General features: G+C 38.9%; 1 protein-coding gene across 14 annotated transcripts in view; it reads left to right on the plus strand.

Moving 5' to 3' along the window:
- abcc8 (ATP-binding cassette, sub-family C (CFTR/MRP), member 8) overlaps positions 1-19,002 on the plus strand; it is a 124,516-nt gene that overhangs the window by 97,426 nt on the left and 8,088 nt on the right. For 9 of the 14 annotated variants that reach the window (XR_009824362.1, XM_062036179.1, XM_062036173.1 and 6 more), the window contains 10 exons: positions 412-659; positions 9,195-9,361; positions 9,673-9,900; positions 11,609-11,701; positions 14,084-14,186; positions 14,469-14,582; positions 14,669-14,789; positions 17,994-18,124; positions 18,200-18,278; positions 18,345-18,453. Coding sequence is in view for 13 of the 14 variants with exons in the window: in XM_062036179.1 (XP_061892163.1) it covers positions 412-659; positions 9,195-9,361; positions 9,673-9,900; positions 11,609-11,701; positions 14,084-14,186; positions 14,469-14,582; positions 14,669-14,789; positions 17,994-18,124; positions 18,200-18,278; positions 18,345-18,453 (1,393 nt within the window). In the remaining variant the exon portion in view is untranslated. The remainder of the gene's footprint in view (positions 1-411; positions 660-9,194; positions 9,362-9,672; positions 9,901-11,608; positions 11,702-14,083; positions 14,187-14,468; positions 14,583-14,668; positions 14,790-17,993; positions 18,125-18,199; positions 18,279-18,344; positions 18,454-19,002) is intronic. The other 5 variants (XM_062036174.1, XM_062036169.1, XM_062036180.1 and 2 more) reach the window with 2 other exon arrangements.

The raw sequence follows: 19,002 nt of genomic DNA on the forward strand, positions 1-19,002 counted from the left end.
TCAATGAAGAAAATGTGCTTTAGCTCAGAAAAGGTTGGAAAAACACTGACTTAGGCAGTCCAAGGGGCGTCGACATAAACGGGTTCCATTGTAGTGAATTTGATGGCTCATTAAAAATTCAAAGCAATCTAAATGAAAAGATTAACATATTTTGCTTTTGCCACTATTCTACCTTGTATGTGATGAAAACTGAACAAACACCAAACCCCTTGGCAGAGGAAGATATAAATACTTTACTGTGTTGTCATCCTTTGTATGTTATTTTGGTGAGAGCATTTATTGAAGTGACAGAACAATGAGGAGAATGTGTTGGAAATAGATAGGAGTATAAAAACAAGTTCATGCAAGGTAAGAGAGAAGTGTGTCACACGTGGCACGTTTTGCAAGTGACGATCCCTCGTCTGTCTCCAGAAGAATCCCTGGAGAGTGACGATGACGACAGCTTGTCGCAGGTAATGCGTCAACGAGCCACCATTCCCTGGCACTCCTGCGGCACCTACCTGTCCTCGGCCGGCCTCCTCCTTCTCACGCTGCTCCTCCTGTCACAGCTCCTAAAACATTCCTTCATGGTGTCCATTGACTACTGGCTGGCACATTGGACGTCACACGTCATCACGGCCAAGTCGGACACCACAGCACGCAACTGTACGCTTGTTCAGGTGAGGAACTCTGACTCAATGACGATGAGGATTTTTCTGCTGACATATCAAGATTATATTGCAGGGCTGCAGCTATCGATTATTTTAGTTAGCGAGTAATCTTTAGTTTAATTTGTTTGATTAATTGAGTAATCAAATAAAACACACTTTATAGCTTGAGAGCCTACCCAGTGGCCTTGTGGTTAGAGTGTCCGCCCTGAGATCGCTAGGTTGTGAGTTCAAACCCCGGCCGAGTCATACCAAAGACTATAAAAATGGGACCCATTACCTCCCTGCTTGCCACTCAGCATCAAGAATTGGAATTGGGGGTTAAAGCACCAAAAATGATTCCCGGGCGCGGCACCGCTGCTGCCCACTGCTCCCCTCACCTCCCAGGGGGTGAACAAGGGGATAGGACAAATGCAGAGGACAAATTTCGCCACACCAAGTGTGTGTGTGACAATCATTGGTACTTTAACTTTAACTTTAACTTCAATGTGTCTTTTACGGAAAATAGTTTAAATAAACAAGGATTCTTATGAGCCGCCTTTTTCTTACATATGCACGTAACATTGAAATTGCGCTTTTAACATGAGAGCATCACTATACAGTATATTGTTTTTTAAGTTAAAAAGTAAAACACATAAAATAATAATAAATAAAAAGCCAAACTACACAAAAAGGCTTTTTGATAAAGTGATAATTGTAAAAAAAAGAAAACAGTATATTAATAGTATATAATAACTATAAGAATAAAACCCATTAATAAACAGCATACACATATTTTAAATTGCGTGACACTGTATTCTCCAATTCAATAGACACACAATTAAATAGGGAATTAATTGGAGGAATGGTGTTTGATTTTTAGACAACTTCTTAGCATTAACATGCAAACTACACAGGTAGATGATGTCATGTACTCAAATGTTTTTGAACAAAACATTTGTTATGCAAGTCAAACATAAAAGATGGCGCTAGATGCCAAAATGGACCATTATTTTGTTTCTGCTTGTTTGCTCTGTAAATACTTTCTGGTAATGTGCTACGTCAATAATGTAGTGCTATTGGAAAATGACAGTGCTTACATTTCACCTTCGGTCTTTTTTATTTTAAACCTTTGACAGCTTCTCTCGTTTTCTTTGGGTTCTTTCTTGGCGTGTGTACCCTTCACATTTTAGTCAATAGTGTACCAATTCCCGGGGCCGGGAATTAGTACTCAACGGTACCGATTTTGAGATTTGTTGATAAATGTTGATTGTTTAAAAAAAACACTCTATTTTTTACTAAACATTTAACACTAAACTGTGCTGTCCAGTTGTTATCTTGTTTTCTTACACTTCAGAGGCTCATTTGCAAGTATTTGACTGTACTATATTATATAGCAGGAGTCACCAACGCGGTGCCCGCGGGCACCAGGTCGCCCGTAAGGACCAGATGAGTCGCCCGCTGGCCTGTTCTAAAAATAGCTCAAATAGCAGCACTTACCAGTGAGCTGCCTCTATTTTTTAAATGTTATTTATTTACTAGTGTGACAGTCCTAACTGTCGTGCGGGTTCTCAGGACCATCCAGGGAAGACATTGTCGTGAGACGGTTTAGACTTCTTTATTATTTCAATCACAGAGTCTTTTGCGTGCTTTTCAGCAGCTGCCTTTTTTCTCACGTGAGCACACGAATGGTTTCCTCCCGTCCGCCGTCTGCTTTTCAGCAGCACGTCGCCGTCGTTTGCGTGGCAGCAGAGGATGGTTTCCTCCCGTCCGCCGTCTTTCTCCGTCTCCTCCCTTGATGTTCACGTCTCTCACCCTTTTATACGGTCCGAGAGGGTGATTGCACTGTCCACAGCTGCGCGCTCCACGCACCTTATGCTGATTGCGGCGTCGCTCCCGGCGCGCCCCGCCTTGCCGCTCGCTCGTCCACGCCTCCTCGCCGCCATCTTGGAGCGGGCGCCGTCGGTCCGCCGGCATCGCCTCCCCACAACTAGCAAGCTGGTGTCGCTTTGCTCGACATTTTTAATTCTAAGAGAGACAAAACTCAAATAGAATTTGAAAATCCAAGAAAATATTTTAAAGATTTGGTCTTCACTTGTTTAAATAAATTCATTTATTTTTTTACTTTGCTTCTTATAACTTTCAGAAAGACAATTTTAGAGAAAAAATACAACCTTAAAAATGATTTTAGGATTTTTAAACACATATACCTTTTTACCTTTTAAATTCCTTCCTCTTCTTTCCTGACAATTTAAATCAATGTTCAAGTAAATTTATTTTTTTTATTGTAAAGAATAATAAATACATTTTAATTTAATTCTTCATTTTAGCTTCTGTTTTTTCGACGAAGAATATTTGTGAAATATTTCTTCAAACTTATTATGATTAAAATTCCAAAAAAATATCCTGGCAAATCTCGAAAATCTGTAGAATCAAATTTAAATCTTATTTCAAAGTCTTTTGAATTTCTTTTAAAATTTTTGTTCTGGAAAATCTAGAAGAAATAATGATTTGTCTTTGTTAGAAATATAGCTTGGTCCAATTTGTTATATATTCTAACAAAGTGCAGATTGGATTTTAACCTATTTAAAACATGTCATCAAAATTCTAAAATTAATCTTAATCAGGAAAAATTACTAATGATGTTCCATAAATTATTTTTTTATTTTATTTTCTTTTACATGAGTTATTATTTGTACAAACATGGTGCAAAGTAATTCATGATTTTTTAAAAAAAATGTTAGTGGCTAGCTAGTTAAAATGGGATATTGTGATTTCACAAGACTGTCTTAGAAGTGATCATTTGAAAATGTTCAATTTGAAAAATGTGCACTTAGAGAAAATATAAAAATAAAGTGTTGCATATTGATATTTATCTGTTTCTATATATATTTAATGTGATAAATCATTAAGATGATCAGTGTTTCCACAAAGATAAATATCATGAAATATTAATAATAACATGGAGTTAAAGGTAAATTGAGCAAATTGGCTATTTCTGGCAATTTATTTAAGTGTGTATCAAACTGGTAGCCCTTCGCATTAATCAGTACCCAAGAAGTAGCTCTTGGTTTCAAAAAGGTTGGTGACCCCTGTTATATAGTATACATACATAATAGTATTATGTAGACTTTGAATGCAGTTGCAATTCCAAGACATTAGATGGCAGTAGTGAATTGATCGCTGCAGCGTGTTATCTTCGCCAGGAAGTAATCTTTGCTATTAAGTTGAATGTGCCAGTCTTTTATTTTGTTGGGCCCTGCAAAGTGTTTGTACTGTAAGTATTGTACTTGTTACACACCAGCTGTTTGATTATAACGTGCATCTTAGTTGTAGTTTTCATTACCAAATTTAAAATCGCTAATGCTAATCAGTAGCATGTATGCGGCAAATCCAATGTAACTTAGCATCGAGCTAGCACATTTTGAACAGTGAAGCCTTACTGTACTTTTGAGCGCCTTCAACAAACATATCGAAATTAGGCACTGTATGATTTTACGTGAATTGGTACCCGGTGGTACCGACAGACTCTTTCCCTCTCATTATTGTTATTCTTTGAGCCATTTTTCACAATTTTTACCTGTTTTGGCGCCACAAGCTCATGCAGGCCACACACATTTTGCCAAAACAATGTCTGCTTAAGTTTCTTACTGCATTTTGGTTTTCATACATTTTTATTAGTTAAACTCAAATGAATAATCAAAGCAATAAAATACTGACCAAGTTTTGTACTAATTGAATTAAATGATTAATCGCTGCAGGCCTACTAGTGTTTGTGTACATGATTTTGTTTCTGTTTGATTTGCCTGCTATTTATGTATTTTAGAAGTCCAAGCGAAATTACACAACGGCTTTCCCGCTAATCTACTGTGACTCACACTTTAGCTGCACTGACCTAAAACACCAGCGCTGGCTGCCAGCTCCAGATGGAGCGTTCCTAAACAAACCCTGAAGCTGCAGCAGTCTCTTCATTAGCGTAGCAGAAAAACTCTACTGAATAATACAGTAGAGGAGAGAGTGATACTTGCAGTGTTGACACTTATGGAGCAAGCAAATGCAAAAACATGTTAATGGACTCTGAGGCTCAGCAGTCCTAAACATAACTCAATACGACTCATTGCATGAGTGCAAAAGGTCATCTGTTTTTATCCAGTGTGGAACTTCTAGCAGGCAATCCATTGAGAGAAAGCAGAGTATTAGTTTCACTCACGTGGAAAAAAAAAAGAGTGAGGCGTTCACAAGTTATCAGGTTGGTTCCAGGTCAAGTGAAATATATATACATATATATATATGTGTGTGTGTGTGTATATATATATATATATATATATATATATATATATATATATATATATATATATATATATATATATATATATATATATATATATATATATATATATATATATATATATATATATATATATATATATATATATATATATATATATATATGCAGCAGCTAAACATAGCAGCTGACACTTTGTCCTCCTCCCTATTTTGTGTCCTACAAAGTTCTTTTCACTTTGCTAAGCTTCAATGAACTTTATACCTAAAGTATCTAATCTGCACCCGGACCGCAAGTTCTTTTGTCAAACACAATCTCTGCCTCATTTTTTTGTGGTGTTGTACAGTTTTCCCTCTGTCACACACACACACACACACACACACACACACACACACACACACACACACACACACACACACACACACACACACACACACACACACACACACACACGCACACGCACACACGTACACACACACACACTTTACTATAAACAGGATTAACACAAGGCTACTGTGGATTAATGTAGTTGGTAGTTTTCAACTGTGATGCAAGTTGACTTGCAAGTCCATAAGTGGCATTTATAGTTTAAATTTTTCACAATTTATTGATCCCAGTAATATTAGATACAAAAAACTCATTTGCAGGTGGATTAAAATGTCTCACTGAGCTCTATTGTGTGGATGGTTTTAGCTTTACTGATGCTAAGCTGTTGCTTCATACAAAGGTCAGGATGGCCCCAGTCATAGGTCACAGTCTCCTCTGGAGGCGTGGCATCAAATCCTACTTCTGTCAGCGAAAATATTTCTATGTATATATTATGTTTTACTACTTATATCTTTGGGGATATATGGCATACTAACACGGCATTTCAGCCTCAACATAATTCCATATTTTAGTAAAAGTTTGTACACTTTGAACACAATATAAAGCGCTATACAGTACTGTATATTAAACATAAAAAGGGGGTGATGGTTCACCTTTGTATTTAATGACAAAGTCAAAACAACAACAAGCTGAACTGTCCTCATTTGTGCACATATACACTGTCACTAGCCCTGTGGTGCAGTCACAATTGGAAATCACAAAACTCATTCACTTTTTTAGGAATAAAAGATAAAATCCACTTTGCCTTGTTGTTTAATCTTCTTGGCGTGCAGCAAAAGGGAAGTGAAGGGGGATGAGGCAGTGTTGACAACGCTGTGGATACATCTTGAGTGTTTCAAACCACTTTTTGTCCATTTCTTTCTCGGGGCTAATATTTAGCTAGCAAAACTAGAAAATTGTTTTTCAGAAAAGGCTAAAAAAAAGCACGTAAGAAGCACACAGAGTAGCACTTTGCACAGTAGTTAAGTCGTGTAACACCGAGCTGACAAACATTGAGCACCGGAGATCGATCGGCACGCCCACAATGGCTGTGCTGACGGGCACAAAATGGCTGCCGTGTGAGGCACACAGTGAATGGATGAAAGGTTTTTAAACGGATAAACGATTTGTACACCAAAACATATTTTTATTTAGCCTGTGGGTTGTAAATTGAAAAATGTGTATAATGAGGGGTTCGTAAGTTGAGGTTCCACTCTACCTGGCACACTTCCCATTCTCTGGCATCATTAGAACAGGCTCATTTCCATGCACGAGCCCAGTCTGATGCGATCGCGCCTTGTAAGTTCTTAATGACAATCATCACATTTCCATTTAGAAATTGAAATTGAAAGTATAGTCACTCACATGCAATTACATTTGCGTGCGTAGGGCCGCCACTCCCTATACGCCGATCATGTGCTGTGCAAAAGTCTCCACGATGCATGAAGAGGCGCATGTAACATGCAAATTAAATATGAAATTTTACAGCAAACTTATTTCTAATTCCTGCTCTGTCACCGTCACTGATAGGAATATAATACCAAGTTTGCCTTGACATTGTCACTAAAACACTAATCTTAAAAGGCAGACATATTTGATTTGAATCGCGGTAGGTGTTGTGGCAGTAAGGCTTGCCAATTCATGTTTTAACTGTTAAATTTCAAATTTTCAAAAAACTATTAAATCAGTTTTTTTTTGCAAAAAAATATCATATTTATGTTGATATTATATACTTTATTTTCTATGAATTCCATTTAGTCCAAAACATAAAAAATAAATGACTGAAATTTCGTCAGTAGAATCGTATCAATTCACGTTAAATCAAACGGTGCTATATTTCAATACCTTTGCTGGCCGTGAGGTCACATCCGATTGCAGACTAAACAACCGCTCAAACGTTGGCGAGGAAACAAGCATTCAAGCAGCATTAAGAACTGACTCAGCCAAACTGCCTTTAGGTAATTTTGCAATTTTCCATGTCAACCAAGCTTTGCCATGTATGTGCTACTTAAGTTAAAGTTAAAGTACTAATGATTGTCACACACACACTAGGTGTGGCAAAATTATTCTCTGCATTTGACCCATCACCCTTGATCACCCCCTGGGAGGTGAGGGGAGCAGTGGGCAGCAGCGGTGGCTGCGCCCGGGAATCATTTTTGGTGATTAAGCCCCAATTCCAACCCTAGATGCTGAGTGCCAAGCAGGGAGGTAATGAGTCCCATTTTTATAGTCTTTGGTATGAACTCACAACCTACCGATCTCAGGGCGGACACTCTAACCACTAGGCCACTGAGTAGGTTTGATTAGCATGATTTATTTTACATGGCAATATCAACACCCCCGAATTTGGTAACGAAAACTACAACTAAGATGCATGTTACAATCAAACAGCAAGTGTGTAATAAGTACAATACTTTGTAGGGAACAGCAAAAAAAAATACTGCCAAGTTCAGCTTCATGGCAAAGAATACTTCCTGACTAGGTAAAACACCATAGTCTATAGTCTAGACCAGTGGTCCCCAACCTTTTTTGCACCATGGACCAGTTAAATGTAGGCATTATTTTCAGGGACCGGCTTTCCACTTGTGCCACATAAATACAGCAAAAATAAGTGCATGATAAATACAACTCACTGTAACGCTGAATTAGTGGGAGCCCTGGGCCTGTTTCTTTGCAATGAGATGCCCTGCAGGTTACCATCAACCTGCTGGGGACTGCAGATAGAAATCAGCCTTTGGCTACAGTCTGTCACATTTATATTTTATATGTTTATTAATGTGCTTTGTATCATGTCACAAAGTTATAACAAATGGCAACTTCCTATGAAGAGTTTTATTGTACATCCGTAAACAAGTTTATTGGTGTGTTTAGTGGGACAGGTGAAAGTTAAGTCGGAGAAAATGCAGTCATTTATAAATTGTTTAATGTTTCTCTGCGGCCCGGTAGCAAATGCGTCTTTGACTGGTACCGGTCCCTGGACCGGTGGTTGGGGACCACTGGTCTAGACACTACTACCATCTAATGTCTTGAAGTACTTAATAATAATACTTGCAAATGAGATTCAGAAATGTAATAAGAAAATAAGATTTAACAACCGGACAGCACAGTTATCACAATCAGGTCATTTTTAAATATTACATTAAAAAATATCATTTTATTATTATTGTTATTATTAAAAACATGCCCAAATATACTGATAATTGGTACAGTTGAGTACCGATATCAATTACAACGTACCGGGAATTGATGCATTGAATTGACAACATTTTCAAATGTGAAAAGTACCAATTTCTACACAAAATTAAAATAATGTGAAGAAAATGTTGTAATGTCTTCCAAATGTATGCAGTATTACCATTCAAATTTTAACACAGAACACATCTTATATAGCGTAATCATAGTATTACGTACAGAATACAATGTGAAATACATATAAATGATGAATGAAAAATGATAAATGAACACTAACCTACTGAAGAGTCATGCTGACTTTTTGTATATATTGTTTTTTTTGTATATATTGTTTTTCAAATCACATGACATGTATACTGTGTATATGTACATAATTTATTCATTTTTTTAACGTAATTTTTTATATACATGTTACAGGTTATACATATTTTATTATTGAATGTATCAAATGTGATGAATATTTAATTGACCACAATGGAAACAAGCCTTTTGGCTTTTTGTGCCGTCTATTTGCATTCTGTCCATTATCCATCACATGGATTCAATTATTTAAGATGTCAATAAACTTCTCAATCAATCAATCAATCAGACTCCACCTGCATACTTTTCTACGAGTTGTTTCTCAAATTCGATCATGTTTTTGTGTAGTGTAATTAAAGGCTTTAACATTTGTTGTCACTCCAAGCAACAGGACAGTGTTTAACCGCCTTGGTGTGTTCCTGTAGGACTGTGGCTTCAGCCACTCGTGGTATTTGTTCGTGTTCAGCGTGTTGTGCTGCCTGGGCATCATCCTGTGTTTGGCCACTTCTGTTGCTGTGGAGTGGACCGGCCTCAAAGTGGCCAAGAAGCTCCATCAGAACCTCCTCAACAAGATCATCCTGGCCCCCATGAGGTACAACTATGTGTGCATGTGTGTGTCTGTGTGGCAAGGACGGGACGTGTGAAATGGTCAGAGAAACTGACAATGTGTGTTTGTATTAAAAGCAGAACACACATTTAAAAGGGCCTTTTTTCGCCTCATTACTTCGAGCACCATCTGCTTTCTGTACACAAAACTCAGACACTGGTTACATAAAGACACACACACACACCACCTTGCTTTTGTAAACTCCCATGCACGTGAATAAACATGTGATACATGCTGAGGAAGTATCACAGCAAGCATCCCGAAGGTTACAATAGTTGTATGTTTTTTATGACCAGGTTGTTTGAGACCACTCCGCTTGGCAGCATCCTCAACCGCTTTTCCACCGACACGAACACAATAGACCAACACATCCCGACCACGCTGGAGTGTCTCAGTCGCTCTACCCTGCTGTGTGTGTCCGCCCTGGGGGTCATCTCCTACGTCACCCCCGTCTTCCTCATCGCTCTCCTGCCGCTGGCTGTCACCTGCTACTTCATCCAGAAATATTTTAGAGTGGCTTCCAGGTGAGGGAAAACTTGGTTTTTATTAGTGGTGCGTTCCAAAAAAGTATGTCGAAGACTGACTCGTACGAAAACCAGTGCAACTTTTCCGATAAGAAATAATTAGGTCATGACTCAATGAAAAAAAGCTCAGAGACTGAGTCACCAAAGTGTGGGATTCTTTGTTTGGGCACTCGATTGCGTGGGAAACACTACAAACAATTTTTGACTGTAAGATAACAGAGATGGTGTACAAAAACTGGGGAAAAATTACAATAATAAAAATATATTTTATTTATAGTGTCATGATCTCACATGACAGTTATTAGTATCTCGTGTTTTGTGTTATTTCCTGTGTGCTTTCATTTTTCATTCCACTTCTTGTTTGCCTCCATTTACCACCACTCCCCTGGTCTGAAAGGTGGCTCCCTCACCTGTCCTTGGTTGCCAATCCTGTCACTCACTCTGGTGCATCCTTGTTTTTGGCTTTATTGAATATGTTGTACCTGCATTGGCCTGTCGTCTCTGCATCTTGGGCTCACGTTGTAAGCAATGCTGCAAAAGCGTAAAATGTAGAGCTCATTTAAAAAACTCAGACGCTTGCTTTACCGGGTAAAAAAACAAACAAATACCAGTGTATATAATAGGGAATACAACAGCCAAATAAGCACAGAAAACATAGCAAATGTAGTTTAGAATTGCATGCAAAACAGCCAGATTAAAAGATTATATTGTGATGTAATTCTAAATGTGGACATTTTGAAGTGTAAGTTAAAAGCGGGGAGGAACAGGTGTGCTTTTTAGTCAGTCTTGGAGGGGGTAGTGTCAGCAGTGTCATTGATGTGGGGGGGGTAGGTCCAAAGGAAAGGGGCAGGAACTGTGCCCCCCAGGTCTAGTGCTTGGTCCAAGGGCTGACGTGGTTTTAAGAACTGGTACGGGTGAGGATGTTAGGCAGCAGATTTCTAAATGTGATGGAGTTTGTTAAGGAGATTGGTGCTTGTGCCAAAGAGAATAAGGTTACATCAGTCCAGTGGTTGACAAACTTATTTCACCAAGTACCACCTCAGAAAACACTTGGTTACCACCATAATGACTAACATTAAAATACCCTAGCATAATAGGCCTTAATATTCACTTAAACAATGCAGAGGTTTTATTCAACAATTATATTTAATCTTTGGCCACTGTAACATTACACACAATTTGAACAGTAACACTGTGTTTGAATATTTAATTGATTCTTTGGCATACCACTATATGGAGCGTGTGTACCCACTCGTGGTACGTTTTCGTCTAAAATCAAATCATACAAAAAGTGGGTTGTACAAAAACCGAGGTACCACTGTGATTGTGTTTGGTTTTTACAAGTCAGATGTAGCAACCAAAACTGGAAGATGTGTACAATAGATTGGGGTCTACAGATTAGCCTATCCTATTCAATCACAGACCCAGAACTGTATTTTGAAATAATTTTAAGAACCAAGACATTTGCAATCAATTTGATTATTTTCTTGAAAGCTAATTTGTGTTAACCTGCAAATTGTACAAATTCAAAAGATCCTTGATATATCCCAAGTGGAGAGTCACCTGTCACTATTAACATTATAACATTATAAGATAGTTATTGTGGTACCGCACAGGATAATACACAGACACAGGTGCTAGTACTCAAAGCCTATCTAAAGCCTGTTCCTGTTTTATTGTATTCAGTGTATGTCACTCTTGTGCTTAGGGACCTGCAACAGCTGGAGGATGGCACCCAACTGCCTTTGCTCTCCCACTTCTCCGAGACCGTGGAAGGGCTCCCCACTATCAGGGCCCTCAGGTGTGTGTGGATTTCATTAACTAGTCTTACTAGACGAGAAGTGTGTCCAAACTTCCAGCTCAAAATAACACATTAAAAGAACACACACTAAGTAACAGGTCCACATCATAGTTAAAGGTGTTTAATAAACATGTTAAGTACATATTCTGTATATTCCCCCTCTTTCTTGAGTCTTCTTGCTTGTGTAAAATGAAACACTATTAATATAGACATCAGGTAAATGTTTAGGTTGATGTATACTAAAAGAAACAGTTTTTATTTTTTGGTAGACTAACGCAGGGCCTGATCTACTAAGATCCAAATAATAAGTCCAAAATAGAGTGTGCAAAGTAAAATATTGAGGACCTGATCTACTAAAAGTTTGCGCGCACTAAAACACGTGCAAACTTGATTGAAGAAAAAAAAGACATATCGTCTATTCAGCAATAATATTTTATAATTGTATAGCTGCTGGATGACTGAAGGGGCTGATTGAAACAAATTAAATTGATGCATTTTGGTGTCTACTGGCGTATGGATTAAAATTTATGAGAATGTTTTAAACAGCTAAGATTTATCTGCAAGTCATCAAAAAGCCACATCTGGCTTCCGAGCCTTAGGTTCCCTACCCCTGATCTAAACTATTAAATTAATCAAATTAATATTGCAAAAAGTTTTTTTAATATGGGACATATATCAATAATATATCTAATCCCTATGAAAAAAACAAATGTTATTAAATAACACCAGCAGACACCAAAACGAATTAGATGAATTGGTTTTAATCAGCCCCTTGAGTCATCCAGCAGCTATAAAATTATAAAATGATATTGCTGAAAACATGATATTGCTAATATTTTCATTTCTGACAGTCAAAATATGTTGACACACACGTAGGAATATTTTGTGTTCATCTTCTGTCTTTGCAGCGCATTGGGCTCCTTTCTCAGAGCCGTTTGTGCGTAACTTTGCCAGTTTGCACGCACATTTCATCCATCCATCCATCCATTTTCTACCGCTTGTCCCTTTTGGGGTAGCGGGGGGTGCTGGAGCCTCTCAGCTGCATTCGGGTGGTAGGCGGGGTACACCCTGGACAAGTCGCCACCTCGTCGCAGGGCCAACACAGATAGACAGACAACATTCAGACGTGCTACAGATGCAATACAGATGCAAAACAACTGCCGCAGAACAGTTTTAGTGTTGATGAATCACATTGATTATATTTACAAGGAGTATTGTGGGCGTTCTAATAATCAGCACATATTCTGCATATTCGTGAAGACTGACACACTAAATGGATTACGCTCTGTATTTAGCTCATTTAAGAGATGCAATTTTCTGCGCACAAGCTTAGCAGATCAGCTAAGCGTGTCAAGTTTGCGTCTGTTTTAATACACGCAGACCTTTAGTATCTCAGACCATTAACATTGTATTTGCCGGGCTATAGTATTTAAGCCAGTATTTACATATATTACCCACACGGAACTGTAAGCCGCAGATACGTTGTGGAATTAGATATTTGTAAATGTTTACTTCCATACCTTACTTTTTTCCAAACGTTGCCTGTATCACGGCAGTAAAACGGCTGATCAAACAAAACAAAAGTCACCGTCATGGACCGACGAGCTGCGGAAGCTCGCTCTTCAATCCGCTAAAAGGGCTCAATAACGTTACAATGACGTTTTAGTGCATTTACAAAACTGAAACAATACCTAAAGAATCCATTGTAAGTTAATAGTACTAACACAGACTCTTACAAACTTGTTAGCATATCTGCTAATGCTAATGACGCTAGCTTCATTACGATAGCATGTACAAATATACATGAAAACACTCCTACAGATATTACACATGGGACGGTTTAGTAAGTATGAATTGTTTTAGTTATATTGTGAAACTTACAAACGTTGCTTGGAGTGATGAATGAAGAATCTGTTCGAGCAGAAACGCTACGGAAGGTTATACTTCCGGTTCAAGGCACAAAACAGGAAGTACATTTTCAACCTGCAGCACCTGCAGTGAGTGAACTCATCCAAAAGATGGCACCATGGCACAAACAATAACACTTATTTTAGTGTCCCTGTCAGTGTAACATGAAAAAATATTTGTTGCACATAAAACATTATGGCCATTAGCTGAGAAAAAAGTAGCGGCTTATAGTCCGTAAAATACGGTTTATATGCAGTTACATCAACCGTCTTTATCATTTTATATTAAAAAGCAGTAGTAAGTCCTCATGTTCACTACATTTTTACATTTGAAAGAAGGCTGTGAAATGCCTGTCCTGTACAGTGGACAAGCTCTTAAGAGGTTAAGTCCAATAATAAAGATCATGCTATTGTTTGTCCTTGTGGCCTTGAAATACAACAATTATTAACGTGAGATGTGTATTTGTGCCCGCAGGTACGAGCCCAGGTTCAGACAGAGGTTACTTCAGTTCACAGACGCCAACAACATCGCATCGCTCTTCCTCACTGCAGCCAATCGGTGGCTGGAAGTGCGCATGGTAAAAGACTGCTGGATATTTGTGTACTTGTTGTTGTTGTTGTGTAACAATCCTGCTGCTGGAATTATGGATGGTGGAATTTTCCATTTTTCCCTCTAAATGCCGCCGCTGAATAAATGTTTTATTCAGCGGCTGCTCCTCTGGCCCCCTTGGCAGTTTTATAGATTTTTTTCACAAATGTGAGACTTTTATCGGCGTGTTGGCAATAAATAGAGCGCTCATCTTTTTATTGTTATTTTGTGCTCTACTAAACAATGCTGTGATGGTGTCATCTCCCCGCAGGAATATATTGGAGCCTGTGTGGTGTTGGTCGCCGCTGTGGCTTCCATCACAAACTCATTGTACAACCAACTGCCTCCTGGCCTGGTGGGGCTGGGTCTCACCTACGCGCTCATGGTGAGAGCATGTCTGCAGGCACTGCTACTCTTTCACTACATTCAAGTGTCCACTACACAACATGAAGTCCTTTCGTTATCCGCCAGGTGTCCAACTACATGAACTGGATGGTGCGTAACCTGGCAGACATGGAAGTGCAGCTGGGCTCGGTCAAGAGGATTAATGGCCTCCTCAAAACAGCACCCGAGAACTACGAGGGTCTGCTCAGTGAGTGTGTAATGTAGTTTTCATTAGTTGGATGCAGTACTGTTACACACCACTGGAAATGTAACAGACGCAAACTACTGTTGCTGTGCCTTAAGAGCTGCGCTGGACAATCAATTGTAAACCTATGGATTGTAGCTCATTGCTAGCGCTGCTCGTTTAGACGCTCAGTCAGTGATTTATGGACTGCAAGAGATGACCATTGTTACAAAAAAACTGACAATACGATAAACATCTTAACTACAATCTAGTGTTTAATACCGATTCAAAAGAAGTGCAGTACAGTAGAATAACACATAACCCTATAACTCACAAAATTGTTGACAATATTTTCCGGACTATTGGGCGCCCTCTAAATTTTGGAAGAAAAAAAATATACAAGCTATAAACCGCATGTATATACATTGTGAAATGAGTTATTTACACAGAAATAATTTACCTTAATTGTTTCCAAACAGTGCCTGTAACACGGCAGTAAAACAGCTGATCAAACAAAACAGAAGTCATCCTCATGGACCAACTAGATGAGGAAGTTAGCTCTCATATCAGCTAAAAAGACTCAATAATTCCCAGTGACGATTTGAGGAATTTACTGAGGAATTTGTGAAACTGAAACAATACCAAGGGAATTCCATTGTAAGTTAATAATACTAACACAGACACTCATAAAGGTGGTAACATATTAGCTAATGCTAACATTATTTGTTTGTTCCATTACGATAGCCCGTACAAATTTCCTTTCCAAACACTCCTACAGACATTACACATTGGACAGCTTAGTAAGTATGAATATTTTTAGTTATGCTGTAAAACTTACAAATGTTGCTACGAGTGATGAATGAAGAATCCATACGAGTAGAAACGCTTTGGACGACCAGAAGACGGAACGGCACTTATACTTCAGAACAGAAGGAAATTCTGAAGATGTTAAACCCGCAGCACCTGCCGTGAGCAAACTCGTCCAAAAGATGGCGCCATAGCACAAATAATAACACCTTTTCAGTGTCTATGCTTGTGTTTGTTGCACATAAAACATAATGACAATTGGTAAAAAATCCACAATCTAACCACATTGTTTATTAAGCTGCAGGGTTTAAAGAGTAGAAAAAAAATGTATGGTTTATTATCCAGAATTTACAGTAGTGTTGGCTCTCTAAACCAGACCTAGGCAGTTATTTTGACTGGCGAGCCAAATAGAGAGCAAAAAACATGTCTGGGGGCTCGTGTGTATTTGTGTATAAAATGTATATATAAATGTGTGTGTTTGTTTGTGTGTGCTTGTGTGTGCGCGCGCGTGTGTGTGTGTAGCTGTAAAACTATGCTGTACAGTATGTGTGCTTTAGTCCCTTTTTTGAAGGAACACTAATACAAAAAAATCACAGTCTGATAGAATGCTAAAAACTTTAACAGACCACCTTAAAAAACGTAAAGGAATTATAACCATTTTGTGGTGTACATGAAAATAAAGAATGTGGGATTTAAATATTATTATATTAACAATAAAACACAGTATATTACAACATATGAATGTTGCTCTTTTACCCCTCAGACATCGACATCTTTTACAATCAAGCAAAACACAACAAAAATGCAACAAACACGGCGAAATATGAACGCAAAGGGTAAAAAACATCTACAATCTGATATAATACCCCACCCACTATGTATGGTGCCTGTCTGCTGTGACGTACATTACCATAATAACACGAATATCACTCAAAAGGGCAGATTCAAACCGTTCAAATACTTTCAATAGTTCGATATTTACAGTAATCTGAAAACAGCACTGCATAATGGTGGCTACTGTTTGGATGTTAAAAGCCTACTGAAATGAATTTTTTTTATTTAAACGGGGATAGCAGATCCATTCTATGTGTCATACTTGATCATTTCGCGATATTGCCATATTTTTGCTGAAAGGATTTAGTATGCATGGCAGCTCCCGCCATCAGTGTGTGAATGTGTGTGTGAATGGGTGAATGTGGAAATACTGTCAAAGTGCTTTGAGTACCTTGCAGGTAGAAAAGCGCTATACAAGTATAACCCATTTATCATTTATCATTTAACGTTAGAGTGAAGAACTAGAGAGGCAGTGCAGGGTGTATCTTTTTTCGCTCTGACCGTAACTTCGGTACAAGGTCTCATTGTATTCCACACACTCTCCTTTTTCTAATGTGGATCACGGATTTGTATTTTAAACCACCTCGGATACTATATCCTCTTGAAAATGAGAGTCGAGAACGCGAAATGGACATTAACAGTGACTTTTATCTCCACGACAATACATCAGCGAAGCTACTGAGCTAACGTGATAGCATTTGGCTCAAATGCAGATAGAAACAAAATAAATAAATCCCTGACTGGAAGGATAGACAGAAGATCAACAATACTATTAAACCATGGACATGTAACTACACGGTTAATAATTCTCAGCCTGACTAAGCTTAACAATGCTGTTGCTAACGACGCTGAAGCTAACTTAGCAACCGGACCTCACAGAGCTATGATAAAAACATTAGCGCTCCACCTACGCCAGCTAGCCCTCATCTGCTCATCAACACCCGTGCTCACCTGCGTTCCAGCGATCGACGGCGCGACGAAGGACTTCACTCGATCATCCGTGCGGTTGGCGGCTAGCATCGGCTAGGCGTCTGCTATCCAAGTAAGTACTCCTTGTTGTGTTGCTACAGCCAGCCGCTAATACACCGATCCCACCTACAACTTTCTTCTTTGCAATCTCCATTGTTCATTAAACAAATTGCAAAAGATTCACCAACACAGATGTCCAGAATACTGTGGAATTGTTTGATGAAAACAGAGCAGTTTGTATGGTGACACATTGGGTACGAATACTTCCGTTGCCATCGTGACGTCACGCGCATACGTCATCATACATACACGTTTCCAACCGGAAGTTTAGCGGGAAATTTAAAATTGCACTTTATAAGTTAACCCGGCCGTATTGGCATGTGTTGCAATGTTAAGATTTCATCATTGAAATATAAACTATCAGACTGCGTGGTCGGTAGTAGTGGGTTTCAGTAGGCCTTTAAAGGTCTAAAGAAATTATTTGGAACTGTCTGGTGGGCCGGATTGAAAATCTAAACCGACCGTATTTTGCCCAAATCTCCTCTATAAAACACTTTTTAAACACCTTTTGAATTGTTGAACTGTGATGTCATCGTGTGATGCTGTGTTGCTGTTCAGCTACATCTCAGGTCCCCGAGGGCTGGCCCCGACATGGAGAGATCCAGATCCAGAATCTAAGTGTCCGTTACGACGCCACGCTGAAGCCTGTGCTCAAAAACGTCCACGCGCACATCAACCCTGGACAGAAGGTAGGGAGTGTATGAAAACACTTAGGGAGCGCGTGTAAATGAACAAGGGGGGAAATGTGAACATGTGTTTTCCAGGTGGGGATCTGTGGCAGGACAGGCAGCGGCAAATCTTCTTTCTCTTTGGCCTTCTTCCGCATGGTGGACATGTTTGAAGGTTGAAATTTGCACGTTTGTTCCTGCATTTTGCAACACAAGTCACGCTGTTTCCTGACCTGCACAGGGAAGATAGTGATCGACGACATCGACATTGCTAAGCTGCCCCTGCACACTCTGAGGTCTCGTCTGTCCATTATTCTGCAAGACCCCATCCTCTTCAGCGGCACCATTAGGTACATCCACACATCAGCATATACTGGTGTCGCCTCACTTGTACAAGCTTTCTCCTCGTCAAGGCTACATGCTAAAACAACTGAAGCCCGCTTAAGTCACCAACATAATGTCAAACAACGATTAGAGTTCTGGTCTACCGTGATATTATTATTACAAAATTGTTCGGTACATGTCGTCATGTGTTCAACAACTTTATCATTATTGCTCAGGCACAACACAGCTGCTGTCTGGTTACACAACATCATAACGTGCACACAGTGACTTCCTGCTCAGTGCAAACTAAGCTTCCAAATACAAGCATGGCAGTATCAACCCGGATCATTCATCCATTTTTATTTTTTTTTAGATTGCTAGCCACCGTAAGAAAGATTTGCACACGCTTCATTGTTATTGTAATCAAGACATATAGTACAAAAAATAGTAATTCACAAATCAGGCAACTACAAAACAAAACCTTACAGCAAGAAGCTTTCCACACTTTATTGCGGCTAAAGCTAGGGATGGGTGTATCAATCTAAATATTGATCATTTTGATACCAAGATGGGTA

Source organism: Entelurus aequoreus, linkage group LG24, assembly GCF_033978785.1.
Source record: "Entelurus aequoreus isolate RoL-2023_Sb linkage group LG24, RoL_Eaeq_v1.1, whole genome shotgun sequence".
Classification (NCBI taxonomy): Eukaryota; Metazoa; Chordata; class Actinopteri; order Syngnathiformes; family Syngnathidae; genus Entelurus; species Entelurus aequoreus.